Raw genomic sequence first — 22329 nt, 5'->3', positions numbered from 1 at the left:
GGACCGCAGCTGTTTACAATGTACATTAATGATTTAGATGAAGGGATTAAAAGTAACATTAGCACATTTGCCGATGACACAAAGCTGGGTGGCAGTGTGAAATGTCAGCAGGATGTTATGAGAATGCAGGGTGACTTGGACAGGCTAGTTGAGTGGGCAAATGTATGGCAGATGCAGTTTAATGTGGATAAATGTGAGGTTATCCACTTCGGTGGCAGGAACAGGAAGGCAGATTACTATCTAAATGGAGTCAAGTTAAGAAAAGAGGAAGTAGAACGAGATCTAGGTGTTCTTGTACATCAGTCAATGAAAGCAAGCATGCAGGTACAGCAGGCAGTGAAGAAAGCTAATGGCATGCTGGCCTTTATAACAAGAGGAATTGAGTATAGGAGTAAAGAGGTCCTTCTGCAGCTGTACAGGGCCCTGATGAGACCCCACCTGGAGTATTGTGTGCAGTTTTGGTCTCCAAATTTGAGGAAGGACATTCTTGCTATTGAGGGAGTGCAGTGTAGGTTCACAAGGTTAATTCCCGGAATGGCGGGACTGTCATATGTTGAAAGATTGGAGCGACTGGGCTTGTATACACAGGAATTTAGAAGAATTGAGAGGGGATCTGATTGAAACATATAAGATTATTAAGGGATTGGACACGCTGGAGGCAGAAAGCATGTTCCCACTGATGGGCGAGTCCAGAACTAGAGGCCACAGTTTAAGAATAAGGGGTAGGCCATTTAGAACAGAGATGCGGAAAAACTTTTCCACCCAGAGAGTGGTGGATATGTGGAATGCTTTGACCCAGAAGGCAGTGGAGGCCAAGTCTCTGGATGCTTTCAAGAGAGAGTTAGATAGAGCTTTTATATATAGCGGGGTCAAGGGATATGGGGAGAGGGCAGGAATGGGGTACTGATTGTGTATGATCAGCCATGATCACAGTGAATGGCGGTGCTGGCTAGAAGGGCCGAATGGCCTACTCCTGCACCTACTATCTATTGTCTAAAATTAAGAATAAATGGGAAAAAGAACTTCAACTTCCCTTACCTACAGAGAAATGGGAGAAAATTTTACATTTAGTTAACTCTTCTTCTATATGTGTCCTTGATACAATTTAAGGTGGTGCATAGGGCTCATATGTCTAAGGATAAACTTGCCCGCTTTTACTTCCACATTAATCCTATCTGTGATAGATGCCATTCCGAAGTAGCCTCTTTGACTCACATGTTCTGGTCTTGCCCTCTTTTGGAGAAGTATTGGAAAGATATTTTTGGTATTATTTCAACAGTTTTGAGAATTAATTTACATCCTCACCCTATTACTGCAATTTTTAGCTTACCAATGGTAGATAATAGTTATTTATCCCCATCAGCTTGATGGATGATTGCATTTGTTACATTAATGGCGAGAAGATCCATTCTATTGAACTGGAAAGAGATTAATCCTCCAACTACATTCCAAAGGTTTTCCTAAACTATATCCTGTTTAAATTTAGAGAAAATCAGAAGCGTTATCTTTGACCCTTCGATTAAATTTGAGGAAATCTGGAGACCATTTATTCAACACTTTCATATGAGCTAAATCGACCTTTCCCGAACCTCTTTTATTACCTTTAAATATTTGGTTAGAGGAGCGGATTTATTGACAGTACTGTTTATATCCGTTATAATATAATAGCCCAGCTTGTTTTTTTCTCTCAGTTCAGTTTGCAGTTAGTTAGTTTTTTTATATACAGGCAGTCCCCGGGTTACGTACGAGTTCCGTTCCTGAGTCCGTCTTTAAATTGGATTTGTACGGAAGTCGGAACAAGTACATCTGGTATTATTTAGCATTAGTTAGTCAAACGTTTGTCTTAGTATATAGTATATATTTTACCTTTCCGTGCATATAAAACACTTAAGATACTTATGTATTCCAATAATTAACCACTGCGTTGCTTAGTAATAATTGTAGCTTTCATCAGGGCAGCGCCTTTCAAATGTTCCATTATTCTCACTTTATCCGTTATCCTTTAAAATTGTTCCGATCGTTGACTGACTGTAGCCTAACGCTTTTCCAATGACTGATGGCGTTTCACCTCTTTCCAAACGCTTTATTATTTCCACTTTATTTTCAATTGCGATCGCTTCCCGTCAATGGAACAGAAACACTGCGGGCGGCAGCTCCCAAGCTTTGCCAGCTCCCGAGGTCTGCTGGGTCCTAAGGACCACTGCATTGAGACAGGCTAAATGGGACAAGTGGGGACTGTGCTGGGTTTGGGTGTTTGATCATCCACAATATTCTGCATGGGAATTTAAACTGGACGTGGCAGGGTATTTATTTTTTTACGAGGTTGAGTTGCGAGCTCAACATCAACCCAGTACAGGAGTCTCTGGATCGACATCAATCCAGCACGGGAACGGTCTATCACTAGATTGAACTCGGGGAAACTCTGATCTCACTGTGCCACCAGCCAACCAGAATGGGGGGGGGGGGGGGGGGGGCGGGGTTAGGGTGAATCTTACTAAGAAAAATTTAAGCCAAATACAAAGTTAAACACTCAATATAGTGTCAACGGCAACGACTTAAAATGGCAGACGGTGTGGCGATCCGACTTAAAATGGCGGACAGCATTCTCTTTCCTCGGTTCGTAAGTACGAGTTGTCCGTACGTCGGACGTTCGTAACTCAGGGGGGGGGGGGGGTGTGTGTGTGTGTGTATTTTTTCCAATTTGGGGTTTTTTACTGTATAAATACAGGATGAGTTTGGGAGATTTACATTTGTGTATCAATAGTTTATACTTGTATATACTGCTCTATTAATTTTGTATTCCCAATCTCTCTATTTCTATTGTTACTATGTTTTGAAAATTAATAAAAAGATTTAAAAAGAAAGAAAAAGAAGCAGTACAAAGGCTGTTTTGTCACAAGTAAGAGAAAATCTGCAGGTGCTGGAAATCCAAGCAACACACACACACACACACACACACACACACACACACACACACACACACACACACACACACACACACACACACACACACACACACACACACACACACACACACATATCCCCCTCCCAGGCTTCTGTCAGTTGGAGTTGACCATGGATATTGCATCCTAGCTGTCTAGGTACACAAGCTTGGGCAGTACAATATGGAGCATAAGCTGCTGTCCATGTAGCAAGCTCCCTCTCTCCATGCATCTGATGAACCCAAAGGAACGACAGAGACCAATACAGTTTGGTGCCAGCAGCATTACAGGAGTTGCCAGTCAGCATTGAACTCAATGTATGACTGCCGTAGGGACTCCAGCTCCTGATTTTTCCCTTGGGGTTTACTTCCGAAGCCTTCCACATGAATGGGTATAGCCGCAAGGCAGCGGAGGTTTGAGATCAGTTTTCCTTCTCCTAGATGAGCTGCCAACCATGGCTAATGAGCCCCATCTGCCCAATGCAACTGGTTTTAAGGTGCTAGTAACCCTCCTTTGCCCTTTTTCCTGTCAGTAGGAACAGTTCCACTGGGCTTAGCAGCTAAGCCACACATGAAGGTCAGGAGCTGGACTTGGTTGTCAGAAGCTATTTGAGGTGCACGTCATTGGGAGCATTTAATAGGTGGTGGGAGCTTATCCCCATTGCCACCCCAGCTATGACAACCTTAATGAACTACAACCCCCTTACTCAAACCAAACTCCCACAGCCCTCACTTCTCCATTCCCTCACCCCAACCTCCCAACCTTAAACTCCATAGCCCCATCTCCCCCAGCTTCTGTTCTATGTTTGCCCAATCAATATTGGGAGGATGTTTCAGACCAAAAGGTGAACAATGGAAATATTTTCCTACTCTGGAGGGAATTTGCTTTTGTCTTTTAAGAGGCTGTTCTTTTAAGAGGTTGTAACAATGTGTTAATGAGTCAAGGACCCCACTCAGCAGTTTTATTTGCTCTTACTTGGTTATTTGAAAAATGTCTGAAAGCTTTCCACAGTCAGAATTAACTGTTTATGCTAAGTTTTGCAGTTACTTGCAAAGGTTCTGAAATAACAGTGCAAGCATGGATTTTTGTCTGTCTTGTCTGTGTTTTTGGTTTGTTTTCCATGGAATTGATCTTGGAGACAGACCCGAATTCCACATTGGCCATGGTGAAGGAGACAGAAATCTTGCATCTCACTTCCAGATATGAGATGCCCACATCTGAGAGGAAAATATGCTCATTGGTAAACACTTAAATTGGGAACTTGAAATTTCCAATTTTGGAAAGATTGGAGTATTTGGAGATCAATCCTAAAGTTGCTTTTAATAACGTTAAAATGTTTAATAAAAACGTCTCATTTTTACTATGTACTGTACCAGCAGTTATGGTTGAAATGACAATAAAAAGTGAGTTGACTTGACTTGGAATAACAAGACTTCTTTCTATTACAGAACATAAAAGATGTTCCAAAATGTTGTCATAGCTGGTAGGGGGAGGAGAGAGTTAGTGAGGATAAACTCCCCCTATTAAATAGACAATAGGTGTGGGAGTAGGCCATTCGGCCCTTTGAGCCAGCACCACCATTCAATGTGATCATGGCTGATCATCCACAATCAGTACCCCGTTCCTGCCTTCTCCACATATCCCTTGACTCCGCTATCTTTAAGAGCTCTTTCTTGAAAGCATCCAGAGAATTGGCCTCCACTGCCTTCTGAGGTTTTCAATGGTGTGTGTCTCAAATAGCCTCTGACAACAAAGTCCAGCTCCTGCCCTTCACATGCGGTTTAGCTACTAAGCCCTGTGGAACCATTTCTACTAACAGGAGAAGGGGCAAAGGTGGGCTACTGGCGCCTTAAAACCAGTTGCTTTGGGCAGATGAGTCTCATCAGCTGTGGTTGGCAGCTCATTTAGCAGAAGGAAATCTATGATCACAAACCTCTGCTACTTTGCAGCTATACTCACTCATAGGGAAGGTTTTGGGAGTAGATCCTGAAGAAAAACCTGCAGTTGGAGTCGCTAAGGCACTCTTACATTGAGTTCAATAAGACTGGCAGCCCCTGCGACACCACTGGCGCCAGACCGTATCGGTCTCTGCTGTTCCTTTGGATTCATCAGCTGGGTGGAGAGGGCGAGCCTGCTGCAAGGCCAGCAGCTTGTTCTCCATATAACGTTGCCCTGACTTGCATACTGACCTTATCATGTAGACAGCTGGAACACAATATCCGTGGTTGGATCAATGAAGGGTCTTAACTCAACAGGGAACCTCCCACTGTCAAGACTATAATACCATATGACACTGGAGCAGAATTAGACCATTTAGCCCATTGAGTCTTCTCCACATTTGAGCATGGTTGATCCATTGCCTTCTCAACCTCATTCTCCTGCCTTCTCCCCTTAACCTTTCACGCCCTAACTTATCAAGAATCTATCAACTTTTGCCTTCAATACACTCAATCGCTTGGGCTCCACAGCTGCCTGTGGCAACGAATTCCACAGATTCATTACCCACTGGTTAAAGAAATTCCTCCTTATCTCTGTTTTAAATGGACGTCCCTCTATTCTAAGGTCGCACTGTTTGGTCCGAAACTCTTCAACTATAGAAAACATCATCTCTCTATCCACTCGATCTAGGTCTTTCAACATTTGATGGGCTTCAATGAGATTTCCCCCATCCCCGCATTCTTCAAAATTCCAGCAAGTACAGGACAAGAGCCATCAAATGCTCCTCAGATGATAAGTCTTTCAATCCAAGAATCATCTTCCTTAAACTCCTCTGAACCCTCTCCGATGTTAGGACATCCTTCCTTAGATAAGGGGCCTAAAACTGCTCACAATACTCCGTGAGGCCTCACAAGTACTTTATGAAGCCTTAACTTTACATCCTTGGTTTTTATATTCTAATCCACTCAAAATGAATGCTGACATTGCACTTGCCTTCCTTACCACTGAGGCCCACTGCACCTCAGATTTTTAAATTTTTTTCCGTTTAGAAAATAGTCTACACTTATTTCTTCTACCAAAGTGCATGACCATACACTTCCTAACACTGCATGCCATCTGTCACTTTGCCCATTCTATTAATCTGTCTGTCCTTCCACGGCCTCCTCAACACTACCTGCTCTTTCACCTATCTTCATATCATCCTCATATTTGGCCACAAAGTCATCAATTCCATTATACAAATCATTGACATACAACATAAAAGAGCAGTCCCAACAATGACCCTGTGGATCACCACTAGTTAGTCACCAGCAGCCAATCAGAAAAGGCTTCCTTTATTCCCAATCTTGGCCTCCTGTCAATTAGCCAATGCTCTATATATACTAGCATCTTCCCTGTAACACCATGGGCTCTTAAGCAGCCTCATATGTGCCACTTTGTCAAAGGCCTTTTGAAAATCCAAGTATACGTCAACCAATTCTCCTATGTCAATCCTGTTTGCTATTTCTTCAGAGAGTTCCAACAGATTTGTCAGGCAATATTTTCCATTGAGGAGACTATGCTGGCTTTGGCCTATTTTACCATATGCCTCCAAGTACCCCAAAACCTCATCCTTAACAATTGACTCCAAAATCTTCCCAACCACTGAGGTTAGACTAACTGGCCTACAATTTCTTTTCTCTGCCTCCCTCTTGAAGTGTGGAGTGACACTTGTTATTTTCCAGTTCTCCAGAACCATGCCAGAATCCACTGATTCTTGAAAGATCATTAGTAATGCCTCCACAATCTCTTCAGCTACCTCTTTCAGAACTCAAGGATATAATCCATCTGGTCCAGGTGACTTATCATGAACTATATCATGGTCTTGGACTACTTATGTGTTGTCATGTGTAACAATGTTTCCTTTCTCTCTCTCGTTATTTTGAATTTGTGAAGAAGGCAGAGTGATGATGGCGCTAAATGGCGACTCCTTTGCTTACATCTTTGGAAACAGCTCTATTTCCATCTTTAATATCTTTATTTTTCCCTTTCAGGGTTCTTTTGAAGACCATGGAGTTACACGCTGACTACTGTTCTTTGCAGGAATGGGACCCACTCTCAGGGTTTCATAACCAGCCGTTGTTGTTCAGCACGCTAAGGACTCAGCCGAAGTTTTCAGCTCGGCTTTGGAAGCCTAGGATCTTGGGGCTCTGGAAACAGGCAGATTAAGAGTCAGTGTCATGGCAGAAGACTCATGTGTAGTTGGGGGAGTCGGAATATCTGCAGCTGTGTGCCCAGAGGTTCGTGATCATTGGGCACAGAGCTTGGAAAAAAGCGACATGGCTTACTTTTAACATTGTATGTTATGTCTTCCCGCTCGCTGTGAAAATGGAGACACCTCTTTCTCCCTTATTAGGGAGAGGGGGAGAGAGAGCCTGTGGTATGTTGAATATTGGATGAAACACGAAGTCTTTGGAATAACTGCAAGCCTTTGCTCGTGCTTGAGTGCTCAGTGGCGGGTGCTGATGGGGGTTGGGGGGGATTGTTGCTCGCTGCTGCTTACACACAGGAGGGAGGAGCTGGGGGGGACTTTGGGGTTCTGACACTTGACTGTCGTTCATTCTTTGGGGCACTCCTCTGTTTTTGTGGATGGTTGTGAAGAAAAAGCATTTTAGGATGTATATTGTATACATTTCTCTGACATTAAATGTACTTTTGAAACCCAGAGGAACACTGTCTCATTGAAATGTATCCATGTATGGTTTGAATAATAATTAAATTTGATTTGATCTATCTACCTTCAGCTTCCCAAGAACCTGCTCCTTAGTAATAGCAACTGCATTCACTTCTGCCTCGACACTCTCGAATGTCCAACATACGGGCTAGTGTCTTCTACAATGAAGTCTGATGCAAAATACTTACCGTAGATTCCGGACTACAGAGCGCACCTGATTAAAAGCCGCTGGCTCTAATTTTAGAAAGAAAATCAATTTTTTACTTGTACAGGCCGCACCGGATTTTCGGCCGCAGGTGTCCCACGTTGTAATATGAGATATTTACACAGAAAGATATTACACGTGAGGATTTTTTAACTTTTAATTAAATCCATATGGTAACATAAACAAATACATATTGCAAATGCTTTTCTTCGAACCGTGCCTGCAACACGGCTACTTTTAAATATACGTTGCGTATACTTTTTTACTGAACAACATTCCAATATCTCCTAACGACTGGTAAAAAATATATATACTGCAGCCTACCAGGAAAAGTTATTGATCGCCTTTAACTTAAAAGCAGCGTTCGCTCAGATCCAATGCCGCTCGCGTAATGCGCTCCCCCCCTCCTTCCCGTTTATCGCAAACTGGCATTTTTCCCACAAGACGCGGCGAAACCGGGTGTGACGTCATAGCATCCCGCGATGTAGTACAGAAAACAAATATAGTTAAAACACTTCTAACTTTAACTAGAAAATGAATTACTAAGCGAAAATATTATAAACTAAATAACTGCCATAAAGGCAGCACAATGCTTTTCTTCGAGTGTTTTCCATGTTGATGAGGGTGAGTACAAATGACTGATTTACAATAATTTAATTGTGAAAGTGCGCTTGATTTATCGTACAATTTCATTGGACCTCTGTGAACTACTCATCAATTTTATTGGTCTACTGTTACGAGGCAAAATGTTTTTGGCGGCATGAAAAAAATCATGCATTAGCCGCACCGTATTAAAGGCCGCAGAGTTCAAAGCTGTTCAAAATGTGGGAAAAAAGTAGCGGCTTATAATCCGACATCTACGGTATTTAGTTCATCTGCCATTTCCTTGTCTACCTCTCCAGCATCATTTCCAGCTGTCCGATATCTACTCTTGCCTCTCTTTTACTGTTTAGATATCTGAAAAAGCTTTTGGTATACTCTTTGATATTATTGGTTAGCTTACCAATATAGGGAAGCTTACCAATAATACCAATAATTTCATCTTTTCACTCCTTATTGCCTTTTAGATTTTTTTAAAAGCTTCCCTATCCTCTAACTTCCCACTATGTTTTGCTCTATTATATGTCTTCCCTTTTGCTTTTCTGTGTAGGCTTTGACTTCCCTTGTCAGCCACACTTGTGTCATCTTGCCTTTAGAATATTTCTTCATCTTTGGGATGTATCTATCCTGCGCCTTCCAAATTGCTCCCAGAATCTCCAGCCATTACTGTCCTGCCATCATCTTCACTAATGTCTTCTTCCAATCAACTTTGGCAGCTTCTCTCTCATGGCTCTGTAATTCTCTTTATTCCACTATAATACTGATACATCTGACTTTAGCTTCTCTCTCTCTCTCTCAAATTGCAGTGAACTGGGATATGACACCATTTATAGTATTACAAATCAGAAATATTGGTGCTTCTATGGGCCAGTAAATGTTTGAAATGAGAATTTGTTAGTAAGGTCATACATTTGGATGTTTCTCCTTTGTGTACTGTGTATGTTAATCAAAATGGCTTCTTTGTGGGTAAAAGTAAACCTGCTTCTTTGTTATGCTAACTGGTGAGAGAGTATTTCTTGCAGAGTATTCTCGAAGCTTCTAGCAGTTTGTTTAGCTTTAGAATTGCTGATAACGGGGATTGTATTCATTTGTTAACCAATGGGGAATGTTATTTTGTCTTGTGGGTCTGGGAGTGGGGTTTTCGCGGTCTTTTCAGGGAGTCGGAGAGAAGACGCTGAAGAAGGTGGACGTGTGCTGCACTGCTCGGTTGACCACCAGGGTGGTCCCAGGTGCAAGGACGTGGAGGTTGGAGGAAAGCAATGAGGCGTCGAACTGTTTGATGGTTGAGCTCCAACGATGTGCACTAAACTGACTGAACTCTGATAAGTTTGGCACCTTTTACTTTATTTTATTTTCCTTCATATATACTGTATTGTTAGTACTCATTTAGTTTTAGTAAAATCTTTAAAGTATATTCTATAACGGTATTTGGTGTGAGTTTGATATTGTGTGTGCGACGCTGCATTAACTTGATTCCCACAGCACCTGCATATACGGGAGGCGGGGTTGGACTTCTTCCCCCTAGACATATACCAGCCCATTGGGCAAGTGTTACATTTGTAAGGAATCAGCAAGGAGCTGGTAGTAAAATAAATCATGCTATATATAGTTTCTTTTTACCTTGGCCTGTTGATACTCCTGTCTTTGTAATATATACATCATATAGTGAGGTCTTAACCAGCTGATTGGAAGATCCAAGATGGAGATATACTTCCGGAGAATGTTTGTAGATTCGAGTACAACAGCCTGGCACTCTGGAAAAGAGTAGAAACTTTCTCAATTAATAGTGTGCCGATCAGACAGAGTTACCCTGATCAACTAGACATTCTGCCAGCTGAATATTCTCCACTATATACTAAGGTGCAATGAAGAGCTTCCCTTGCATATTTTTTGTGCAGATCAATTCACTGAGGCAGTACAAATTAAAACAATAACAAAATACAGAATAAAATGTAATGCCAAAGAGAAAGTGCAGTGCAGGAAGGACAATGAGGTACAATATTATAATAAGGTAGACTGTGAGGTCAAGAATCCATCTTGGAACCATTAAATAGTCTTATAACAGTGGGGTAGAAGCTTTGTTAAGTCTGGTCATACATGATTTCAAGCTTTTGCCTCATGGAAGAGCTGTTCAATGTTCTGCACACCATTAGTAATTTGCAATTTTTCAGGGAATTGCAGAGAAATGGAAAAACTAACAAGTTTTAATAATGGGGGTGGGGAAGCACAGTAACCCTAAAATAGACCTATAGAAATTTAAAGGATAAATCAGGGGGAAAATTCAGAGGTCAGTCAATGTTCATCACTCATTCCTTGAAGGAGATATTGCTAGACCCAACATAGGGGAAACCAGAAAAGTTCAGCAGATTGCTTAACAGTAGGGGAGTATTTAGGAAACAATGATTACAACATCATTAGATAATGTATTGATTAACTATTGAGTGGTGAAAAAGAAATCTAGAAAAAACTTCATTTGGAAGTTGGTTCATTGAAAATTGAAGTAAAGCAAAAGCCAATAAAACAAAGGATATAATTCTACATGGAATGGTGGAACATAGAGATGGGTTCAAATCTTTGAAGAAATCAGAACAGATTAACAAAACAATTAACAAAGCATATATGATCCTGGGTCATAACCAGACACAATGAATACAAAAAGGATGGAGATTATCATGCCACAGTTAAAGTATCGGGTCCAATTAAGTGTCCACACCATAGCAGGAATGTGAAGATCCAAAAGAGAATCATAAAATATTTAATAGAATAGTTCCAGCAATGAGAGACACTAATAAATTGGAGACATTTGAGCTGTTCTAAGGGCTACATGTTGAGAGCTAGGCAAGGAGATTGAGTGGATTGATTTTGAAGAAGGACTTGATAGATCAAATAGTTTCCTTTGCACTGTAATGCTTCTATGTTTGACAAATCATATTCCACTTTGATATTGAACTGAATGACAAATTAGCACTTTCAGGGAAAACTGAAAAGTATCCTTTATAAATCACTTTCTACAGTATGATAGAGAACTCCTTTGACATTTATATGGTCAACAGCAACAAATTAGATTGAAAAATCAAACCAAAACATTTGATTTGGATCTAACTTCTTCTCTGGTTTGAGAAAAATGGGAGATGTGATTAGCTGGAGCAAAGTCCAAGGTCAAGATTAGTTTCTTGGCGATGCAACTAAGCTGAAAGTGTAAGTTAATACTAAATTACTAACTGCATCTCTATTTACTGCATTTTATATTGCGCTGCTTTGCAGTAACAATGATAGATAGATAGATAGATAGATAGATACTTTATTCATCCCCATGGGGAAATTCAACTTTTTTTCCAATGTCCCATACACTTGTTGTAGCAAAACTAATTACATACAATACTTAACTCAGTAAAAAATATGATATGCATCTAAATCACTATCTCAAAACGCATTAATAATAGCTTTTAAAAAGTTCTTAAGTCCTGGCGGTTGAATTGTAAAGCCTAATGTTGTATTGAATTGATCTGTACATCAATCAAGTTCTTCACTATACCTCAGTACATATGGCAATTTACCAAGATTCTATTTGTTGGAAGAGTGTCTGCCATGATCTATAATGCCAATCCAATGCAGAGAGAGCATTGTGGTTAGCATCAGATTCCGTAGTAATACATTAAAGGAGATTCATCCTCAGAATATACAACATTGACCTCAGAATTTTAAAGTGTTGTCATCAATCCAATTTGGTAGTAATTCCTTGGGGAAAATGTGTAATTTTTTACTCACTGAAGTATAGTTTTAACAGCAAATATCTAAGAATTACACGATAATGTTTATTTGCAGAGGTTCACTAAAGACAATAATTACTCTTACCATTGGGCAGTTTCCTCTCTGAGCAAAGTCTCCTGTGAACAAACAGCAGACACAATGGAATTAGAATTCTTTCTTTCTTTCTTTTCAAATCTTTTTATTAATTTTTTAAGAAAAACATAAGAAAAATATTAGTACAAAACATTTGAGAGTACATAATAGATTAATTAACAATCAAATATGTATTATCAATACATAGAGTCTCTCAAACTCATAGTATAATGTAAAGGAATTAAGAAAAAAAAAAGAACCCCCCCCCAAAAAAAAACAACTAAAAAAAACTAAAAAAAAAACTAACCAACATGGGCAATTGCATAATGTTAAATACATACAGCAGTGCCAATGACTCCCAACCTCCATCCACACAATTCAGGATAGTAGCAATAAGGTTCAGGATCAGACCATTTAATTCATATGAAAATGTTGAATAAATGGTCTCCAAGTTTCCTCAAATTTAACTGAAGAATCAAAAACCACACTTCTAATTTTTTCTAAACTCAAACAGGAAATAGTTTGAGAAAACCACTGAAATACAGTTGGAGGGTTAATTTCTTTCCAATTCAGTAAAATAGATCTTCTAGCCATTAGTGTAACAAATGCAATCATTCGTTGGGATGAAGCGGATAAACGCTTATTATCTATCATTGGTAGACCAAAAATTGCGGTAAAAGGATGTGGTTGGAGATTAATATTTAAGACTCTTGAAATAATATTAAAAATATCTTTCCAATAGTTTTGTAAACAAGGACAAGACCAAAACATATGGGTCAACGAAGCAATATCAGAATGACATCTATCACTTCCTTTTTCGTTATTCAAAACGAATAAACAGATAACTAATCCTATAGTCAAGTATACATTACGAATCTGGTTTCAATTTCGTAAATTTTTTGGTTTGAATAAGTTTATGCTGTCAAGTCCTATAATATCTAACTACTTTTTCCGACCATCATCTATAGATCAAGCTTTTCTTTTATGGAAAACAAAAGGTATAACATGTTTTCGTGATCTGTTTTTGGATGATAACATTATGTCCTTTGAACAGTTATCTAATAAATATAATTTATCTAAAACCCATTTTTTTAGATATCTACAAGTTAGAAATTTTTTATATAATGAACTAAAGTCTTTTTCGAAAGAATGTCCATTGGACATTACAGAAAGAATTTTAGCTCTTAATCCTTGTCAAAAGGGCTTAGTAGCTATGATTATGAATGTACAACCAGATATATCAGAAAAAATTAAGAAGGAATGGCAGGAAGAATTGCATTGCCCTATATCTATTGAGCAATGGGAAAAAATTTTATTATTGGTAAACTCATCCTCTATCTGTGCTAAACATGCTCTAATACAATTTAAGGTTGTACATAGAGCTCACATGTCTAAAGATAAACTTGCTCGATTTTATTCTTATGTTAATCCAACCTGGAATTAGAATTCTACAGAGCAGGAAGTGAATATTCAGTACATTGTGTGCATCCAGGTTCCATGAAACAAATGCTCCCTCCCTGGCATTGCTTTATCCATTGTATGTACTACACCATCCATTGTTCAGTCAAGGGTGGTGGAGGTCAGAAATGTTTCTTCCAAAGGCAACATAATTACAGCCAGCAGAGTGGCAGCAGGAGGTTAAAAGAGCACCTACACATTAGGTGGCTAATTAATCTACCAACAAAGAATTATACATATTTCTACTGAGCGGAAGGGTTTAAATGTTCCTTGAGAGACCTAGCCCACTTAAAGGAGACAGTGTCAAGGCTACAGATGACTATATTTGCAAGTAGTGTTTCAATCTGCAGCTCCACTCAGATCACAGAGATCAGTAGGTGAAGCAGAGAGGAGGCAGAAAATATCACAGATAGGGCCTTCCTTGAGGTGGCCCCATTATGTTTTAGCCAGATCGATGGGTGACTGCAGGAGGGGCAAGCAGGTAATGCAGAAGTCTTCTGTGGTTATTCCACTCTGTGAAATGCATGCCACTTTGTAGAGTGTTGGGGGGAAATGACCTTTCAAAGAATAGCAATAGCATTATTTGGAGGAGATGGTCAAGATCTTTAATGTCCATTCCTCTTCATTTTTTACTCAGAAGAATATCATTGAAGCCAAAGAGTAGTAAGCAGTAAGGTCTTGGAATATATGCATATTACAAGGAAGGATGTATTTGCAAACTTGAAGTGCATTGAGGTGGGTAAATTCCCAAGGCCTGACCTAGCCTTAGACCTCATGGAATGCCAGGGTAGGACTTATACAGTGAATCACAGGGCACTGATGAGTGTTATGGACCTTGGAGTACAGTGCAGAGTTCACTGAAAGCAGCCATGCAAGCAGACAGGGAGGCATGCTGGCCTTCATCAGTCAGGGCATCAAGTGGAAGAGCAGGGTCATTAGATTGTAGTTATATAAGTTAGTGAGGCTGCACTTGGAGTATTCTGTGGAATGTCGTTCACCCTCATAGGAAATACATTGTCAAGGTGAAGAAGGTTCTGAAGGCATATGGTGTGGTGGCATTCATCAACCCGTGGGATTGAGTTCAAGAGCTGTGAGATAATGTTACAGCTACAGTGGCATGTATAAGTTTGGACACCCCTGGTCAAAATTTCTGTTACTGTGAGTAGTTAAGTGAGTAGATGATGAACTGATCTCCAGAAGTCATAAAGTTAAAGAAGAAACATTCTTTTCAACATTTTAAGCAAGATTAGTGTATTAGTTTTGTTTTGTACAATTTTAGAGTGAAAAAAGAAAAGGAGCACCATGCAAAAGTTTGGGCACCCCGAGAGATTTGAACTCTCAGATAAGATTTACCAAGTCTCAGACCTTAATTAGCTTGTTAGAGCTTGTTCACAGTCATCTTTAGAAAAGGCCAGGTGATGCAAATTTCAAAGCTTTATAAATACCCTGACTCCTCAAACCTTGTCCCAACATTCAGCAGCCATGGGCTCCTCTAAGCAGCTGCCTGGCACTCTGAAAATTAAAATAAATGATGCCCACAAAGCAGGAGAAGGCTATAAAAAGATAGCAAAGTGTTTTTAGGTAGCCGTTTCCTCAGTTCAAAACATAATTAAGAAATGGCAGTTAACAGGAACGGTGGAGGTAAAGTTGAGGTCTGGAAGACCAAGAAGACTTTCCGAGAGAACTGCTCGTAGGATTGCTAGAAAGGCAAATCAAAACCCCCATTTGACTGCAAACGACCTTCAGGAAGATTTAGCAGACTCTGGAGTGGTGGTGCACTGTTCTACTGTGCAGTGACATCTGCACAAATATGACCTTCATAGAAGAGTCATCAGAAGAAAACCTTTCCTGCATCCTCACCACAAAATTCAGCATCAGAAATTTACAAAGGAACATCTAAACAAGCCTGATGCATTTTGGAAACAAGTCCTGTGAACTGATGAAGTTAAAATAGAACTTTTTGTCCGCAATGAATAAAGGTATGTTTGGAGAAAAAAGGGTGCAGAATTTCTTGAAAAGAACACCTCTCCAACTGTTAAGCACGGGAGTGGATTGATCATGCTTTGGGCTTGTGTTGCAGCCAGTGGCACAGGGAACATTTCATTGGTAAAGGGAAGAATGAATTCAAGTAAATACCAGCAAATTCTGGAAGAAAACATCACACCATCTGTAAAAAAGCTGAAGATGAAAAGAGGATGGCTTCTACAACAGGATAATGATCCTAAACACACCTCAAAATTCACAATGGACTACCTCAAGAGGCGCAAGCTGAAGGTTTTGCCATGGCCCTCATAGTCCCCCAACCTAAACATCATTGAAAATCTGTGGGTAGATCTCAAAAGAACAGTGCATGCAAGAAGGCCCAAGAATCTCACAGAACTCTTAGTCTCTTGCAAGGAAGAATTGGCGAAAATCCCCCAAACAAGAATTGAAAGACTCTTAGCTGGCTACAGAAAGCATTTATAAGCTGTGATACTTGCCAAAGGGGCTGTTACTAAGTACTGACCATGCAGGGTGCCCAAACTTTTGCTTCGGGCTCTTTTCCTTTATTGTTATTTTGAAACTGCAAAAGATGGAAATAAAAAAAAGTAATCTTGCTTAAAATATTAAAGAAGTGTGTCATCTTTAACTTTATGCCTTTTGAATATCAGGTCATCTTTTACTCGTTTAGCTATTCACAGTAACAGAAATTTTGACCAGGGGTGCCCAAACTTTTGCATGCCACTGTATATAAGACCTTTGTCAGACCCCACTTGGAGTACTGTATTCAGTTCTGGCCATATCACTCCAGGAAGGATGCAGATACTATAAAAACAGAGGAGATTTACAAGGATGTTGCCTGGATTGGAGGGCATACCTTATGAGAATAGGTTGAGTGAACTCGGAGCGACAGAGGACGAGGGGTGACCTGAAAGAGGTGTATAAGATAATGAGAGGCATTGATTGTGTGGATAGCCAGAGGCTTTTTCCCAGGGCTGAAATAGCTAACGTGAGGGGGCATTGTTTTAAGGTGCTTGGAAATAGGTACTGAGGGGATGTCAGGGGTCAGCTTTTCACACAGAGAGTGATAGGTGTGTGGAATGCACTGCCGGCGGTAGTGGTGGAAGCAGATATAACGGTCTTTTAAGAGCCTCTTAGATAGGTACATGGAGCTTAGAAAAAGAGGGCTATGCAGTAGGGAAATTCTAGGCAGCTTCTAGAGTAGGTTACATCGTTAGCACAACATTGTGGACTGAAGGGCCTGTAATGTGCTGTAAATTTTTATGTTCTATGTTCAGAAGAGACTTACAAAGATGTTGCCTGGAGTGCAAGGTCTGAGTTACAGGGAGAGGTTGGTCATATTGGATCTTCATTCCCTGGAGCGTAGGATGAGGGGTGACCTCATTGAAGTTTATTAAATCACGAGGGGTATGAATTAGGTGGATGATCAAAGCCTTTTCCCCAGTGTGGGGGGAGTCCAGAAATAGAAAGAACAAACACAAGATGAAAAGGGAGAGATTTAAAAGAGACTTGAGAGGTAACTTCTTTACACAGAGCACCTAGACAAGCTGTCAGAGGGTGGTTAAGGAGGGTACAATTTCAACATTTGGACAGGTACATGGAAAGGAGGGTCTTGGAGGTTTATGGGCTGAAGGCAGGCAACTGGAACTACCAGGGAGGATGCAGTAGACAGTAAGAACCAGTTGGGCCAAAATACCTGTTTCTGTACTCTAAGATGCTTATGACATCAGATCAGTGGCACCATAACTGGCTCTAATGTACAAGTAAGGAAGGTCTGTGCCTAGGTAAGCAGTGTTGACAGGGGCCTTGAAATTCCAGGGCAGTCATTGGCATTTCTATGTCTGACAGTGGGACTCCAGGATGGTATGTTACCTCCCTGCTGCTAGGATCAAGAATGCCTCCAAGCACATACAGGATATTTTGATAGAGGAAGGTGAACAACCAGAGATTGCATCTTATCAGGAAAGGATGTACACACTCACTTTAAAAAAAATAATGATAGGTGACTTAAGGTGGTTATTTAAAATAGAATGATTTGATGAAATTGATGCAGAGAAAACATTTCCACTGGAAAAAAAAACATAACTAAAGGCCATCAATATAACTCATGACCATATGCTTGTCCAACTACTCCGCTTTCCTCACACATTCAAAAAACAAATGTGTTATTAGGCTCATTGCTCACATGAGTGTAATTGGGTGGTGCAAGCTCATTGAGTTGAAAGGGCCTGTTACTGTGCTGAATCTCAAAATGTAGAAAATATAACCAAAAAATAACATTGCAACCTAAAAACTCCACAATCCCAAGTGTAATTTTTTTTACCAATGAGAAGCAAGGACATGGAAAGGGAGTGGATGAAGCACGTGTTGTAGATGCTTTGCAGAGAAGGTTGGAAAGCATACGATGGAGCATGAAGGAATCTTTTCTGACATTGCTAGATCTAAGTATGGAAAGGAGATTCAAATACAGCACAGAATCAGCATATGGTAGTTGGACTAAAATGGTCTTTCCCTGTGCCACATAAAATACAGCATGGATACAAGCCCTTCAGCCCAACCAGACCAAGCTGACAATGGTGCCCACCCATCCAGTTCCAATTTCCAGTGTTCAGCTCATATGCCTTGAAACCCCAACCCCCAAGTACCTGCCTCAGCCATTTACCCCAGCAGCTCATTCCATATACACCACCCTCTGTGTGAAAAATTTGCCTCTCAAGTCCCTTTTAAGTCTCTTCCCTACCTTAAACCTATGCCCTCTCGTTTTGAACTTCCCTACCCTAGAGCAAAGACCTTATCCATGCCCCTCATGATTTTATAAATCTAACGTCACTCCACATTCTCCTACGCTCCACAGAAGAAAGAGCTAGCCCAGCCAACTTCTCCCTACAACTTAGGTGCTCAGTCCTGGGAACATCCTTGTCAATCTTTGCTTCACTTTTTCCAAATTAACCACACCTTTCTTGTAACAGGGTGAACAAATCTGTGCACAGTACTCCAGGTGTGGTCTCAGCAACGACTTGTACAATGACAACATGCATTAATTTCTCAGCTTCCATTTCCAGACTGATAAAATATATATCTTATATAAGAATCACAACTCCTATGATAAAGCTATTAGGAATCAAAAGAAAATGTTGATTAATTCAAATTGAAAGAAAGCAGTTGATTTCAGTGGCTGGAGAACTATGCATAGTGGAGTTCCTCTTACTTATTGTGGTACATCCCTTTAACTTTCCAACTAATTGAAGTAATTGAACAGTGAAGATAGACGAGAACAGCACAGGAACAGCATCTTTGTTCCACCACATCAGTGCCGACCATGGTGCCAATCCAAACTAATATCATCTGTTTGTATCTAATCCATATCCCTTCATTCCTGCCATGCCATGTGGCTGTGTAAATGCTTCCCACTTCCCCTGGCAGTGTTTTACAGGTGGGGTTGTAGGAGTTTGGAGTTCAATTCCACCATCCTCTGTAACTCCTCGATGCAGTTATAAAGAAGGCAAGACAGTGACTATACTTTATTAGGGGTTTTGAAGTTACTTGTTACGTCAACAAATACACTCAAAAACTTCTATACATGTACCATGGAGAGCATTCTGACAGGCTGCATCACTGTCTGGTATGGTGGGGGGGCTACTGCATAGGACCGAAAGAAGCTGCAGAGGGTTGTAAATCTAGTCAGCTCTATCTTGGATACTAGCCTATAAAATAACCAGGCCATCTTCAAGGACCACTGTCTCAGAAAGGCAGCAACCATTATTAAGGACCTCTAGCACTCAGGGCATGCCCTTTTCTCACTGTTACCACCAAGTGCATGGAAGTGGTAGCACCTCTATATGGGGGGGGGGGGGGGGGGGGCTTGCCGCACTCCTTGGAGTGGCTCGTCATCTTTTGGTCCCCACCAACGCCCGCACTCACCTGTGACTCCTCGTAGCTGTTTGCATGCGACAGCGGCCACACCCTGGGCAACGGCTTTGACAGGCCGGCTAAACCAGGTGATAGTAGCCAAGGGGTCTGAAACCCTCGGTGAGATAGGAATTTGCTCATCCCAGCATGCGAAGACTGCTTCAGTGGATCAGGTGGAGGAAACCCGGGGATTCAATGGCTGAGAAGGCGTTGCAGCAGCTCTTGTGGAGTGCGTAGGGCGCGGCAGAGCACTTAAGAAGACGCGGCCATCCAATGCAGCCAAGGAAGTTGCCAGATGTAAAGATTCTTCATGCCATTGGATCCTGACTTCTGACGCCGAGAGAGTGGGATCATCTCCGTGCAAGGCTTTTCCACTTTAATATCTTTCACACACTGGTTACATTGTGCAAGGGTGGCTGGTGGTGCAGTGAGATCACACACTTGGCAATTCAGGAACAGCTTCTTCCCCTCTGCCATCTGATTCCTAAATGGACATTGAACCCTTGGACATTACCTTACCTTTTTAATATAATTTCTGTTTTTGCACGATTTATCTATTCAATATATGTATACTGTAATTGAATTATTTATTTATTTGTTATTATTTTATTTTGCTTTCTCTTTTATATTATGTATTGCATTGAACTGCTGCTGCTAAGTTAACAGATTTCACCACACATGCCAGTTATAATAAACCTGATTCTGATTCTGAATGAATTTGTACTCTATCCCTGTGAACATGTGGGTTTCCTCTGAGCACTCTGATTTCCTCCCACAATCCAAAGACGTACAGCTTAGTAAGTTAATTGATCAATGTAAATTGTCCTGTGATTAGCCTAATATTAAATAGGTGGGTTTCTCGGCAGTGTGGCTTAATGGGCTGGAAGGCCTGTTCCACTCTGCATCTCTAAATAAAAATCAATTAAAACTAGGCCCTCTAGTCTTTTGACAGCTTTTCCTTGGGAAGAAGACACTTAACTACCCACTTGGTAACTTTCATGGTTAGAACTGAAATATCAGCAATTTCTATCCACCCACAAATGCTTTTTGAGTTCCTCCAGCAGATTATTTGTTGCTCTAGATTTCAGCATCTGCAATGTTTTATGTCTTGACTTTGACTATCTATCCTATCTGTACCTGACATAATTTTATATACTTCTATCAGATTATCTCTCAGCTTCTGACACACCAGAAAAAAATAACCTAAATCTGACAATCTCTGCTCGTAGCAAATACACTCTAGACCAGGGAACATTCTAGTTAACCTCTTCTTCACCCTCTACAAAGGCTCTACATCCCTTTCTGTAAATTCAAGAGATGCTGCAGATGCTGGAAACTTGAGTAACACACTCAAAATGCTGGAGAAACTCAGCAGGTTAGGCAGCTTCTATGAAGGGGAATTTTGAAGTTGTCATTTTTAGCTGAGACTATTCATCAATACTCCTAATGCGGTCTAACCAAAATTTTATACAGCTGCAACATTATTTGTCAACTTTTATATTCAATACCCTGACAGATGAAGCAAGTATTCTTTATACCCTGTCTACTTTGTGTTGCCACTTTCAAGTCGTCACTTTTTATTGTCATTTCAACCATAACTGCTGGTACAATACACAGTAAAAATAGATGTTTTTCAGGACCATGGTGCTACATGAAACAGTACAAAAACTACACTGAACTACGTAAAACAACACAAAAACACCACACTACAGACCTACCCAGGACTGCATAAAGTGTACAAAACAATGCCGGCATTACAATAAATAATAAACAAGACAATAGGCACAGTAGAGGGCAGTAAGTCGGTGTCAGTTCCGACTCTGGCTATTGAGGAGTCTGATAGCTTGGGGGAAGAAACTGTTACATAGTCTGGTCGTGAGTGCCCAAATGCTTCGGTGCCTTTTCCCAGATGGCAGGAGGGAGAAGAGTTTGTATGAGGGGTGTGTGGGGTCCTTCATAATGCTGTTTGCTTTGCGGATATAGTGTATGGTGTAAATGTCTGTAATGGCAGGAAGAGAGACCCCGATGATCATCTTAGCTGACCTCACTATCCGCTGCAGGGTCTTGCGATCCGAGATGGTGCAATTTCCGAACCAGGCAGTGATGCAGCTGCTCAGAATGCTCTCAATACAACCCCTGTAGAATGTGGTGAGGATGGGGGGGGGGGGGGGTGAGAGATGGACTTTCCTCAGCCTTCGCAGAAAGTAGAGACGCTGCTGGGCTTTCTTTGCTATGGAGCTGGTGTTGAGGGACCAGGTGAGATTCTCCGCCAGGTGAACACCAAGAATGTGGAGCTCTTAACAATCTCTACCGAGGAGCCGTTGATGTTCAGCGGAGAGTGGTCGCTCCGTGCCCTCCTGAAGTCAGCAACCATCTCTTTTGTTTTGTTCACATTCAGAGATGGGTTGTTGGCTCTGCACCAGTCTGTTAGCCGCTGCACCTCCTCTCTGTATGCTGATTCATCGTTCTTGCTGATGAGACCCACCATGGTCGTGTCACCAGCGAACTTGATGATGTGGTTCAAGCTGTGTGTTGCAGCACAGTCGTGGGTCAGCAGAGTGAACAGCAGTGGACTGAGCACACAGCCCTGGGGGAGCCCCCGTGCTCAGTGTGATGGTGTTGGAGATGCTGCTTCCGATCTGGACTGACTGAGGTCTCCCAGTCAGGAAGTCTAGTATCCAGTTGCAGAGGGAGGTGTTCAGGCCCAGTAGGCTCAGCTT

The 22329-nt window shown here is 41.1% G+C and overlaps 1 protein-coding gene across 7 annotated transcripts in view; it reads right to left on the bottom strand.

The window, feature by feature from the left end:
• Positions 1-22329, bottom strand: part of pigl (phosphatidylinositol glycan anchor biosynthesis, class L) — a 182635-nt gene that overhangs the window by 65046 nt on the left and 95260 nt on the right. For 5 of the 7 annotated variants that reach the window (XM_073053067.1, XM_073053068.1, XM_073053062.1 and 2 more), the window contains exons 5-7: positions 16206-16262; positions 12254-12285; positions 10019-10152 (exon numbers count right to left, since the gene is read on the bottom strand). In XM_073053067.1, coding sequence (XP_072909168.1) covers positions 10019-10152; positions 12254-12285; positions 16206-16262 — 223 coding nt within the window. Of the gene's footprint in view, positions 1-6574; positions 7070-10018; positions 10153-12253; positions 12286-16205; positions 16263-22329 lie in introns of those variants that run through there. The other 2 variants (XM_073053066.1, XM_073053065.1) reach the window with 2 other exon arrangements.

Source organism: Hemitrygon akajei, chromosome 8, assembly GCF_048418815.1.
Source record: "Hemitrygon akajei chromosome 8, sHemAka1.3, whole genome shotgun sequence".
Classification (NCBI taxonomy): domain Eukaryota; kingdom Metazoa; phylum Chordata; class Chondrichthyes; order Myliobatiformes; family Dasyatidae; genus Hemitrygon; species Hemitrygon akajei.
This window is presented reverse-complemented; position numbering and strand designations above follow the sequence as displayed.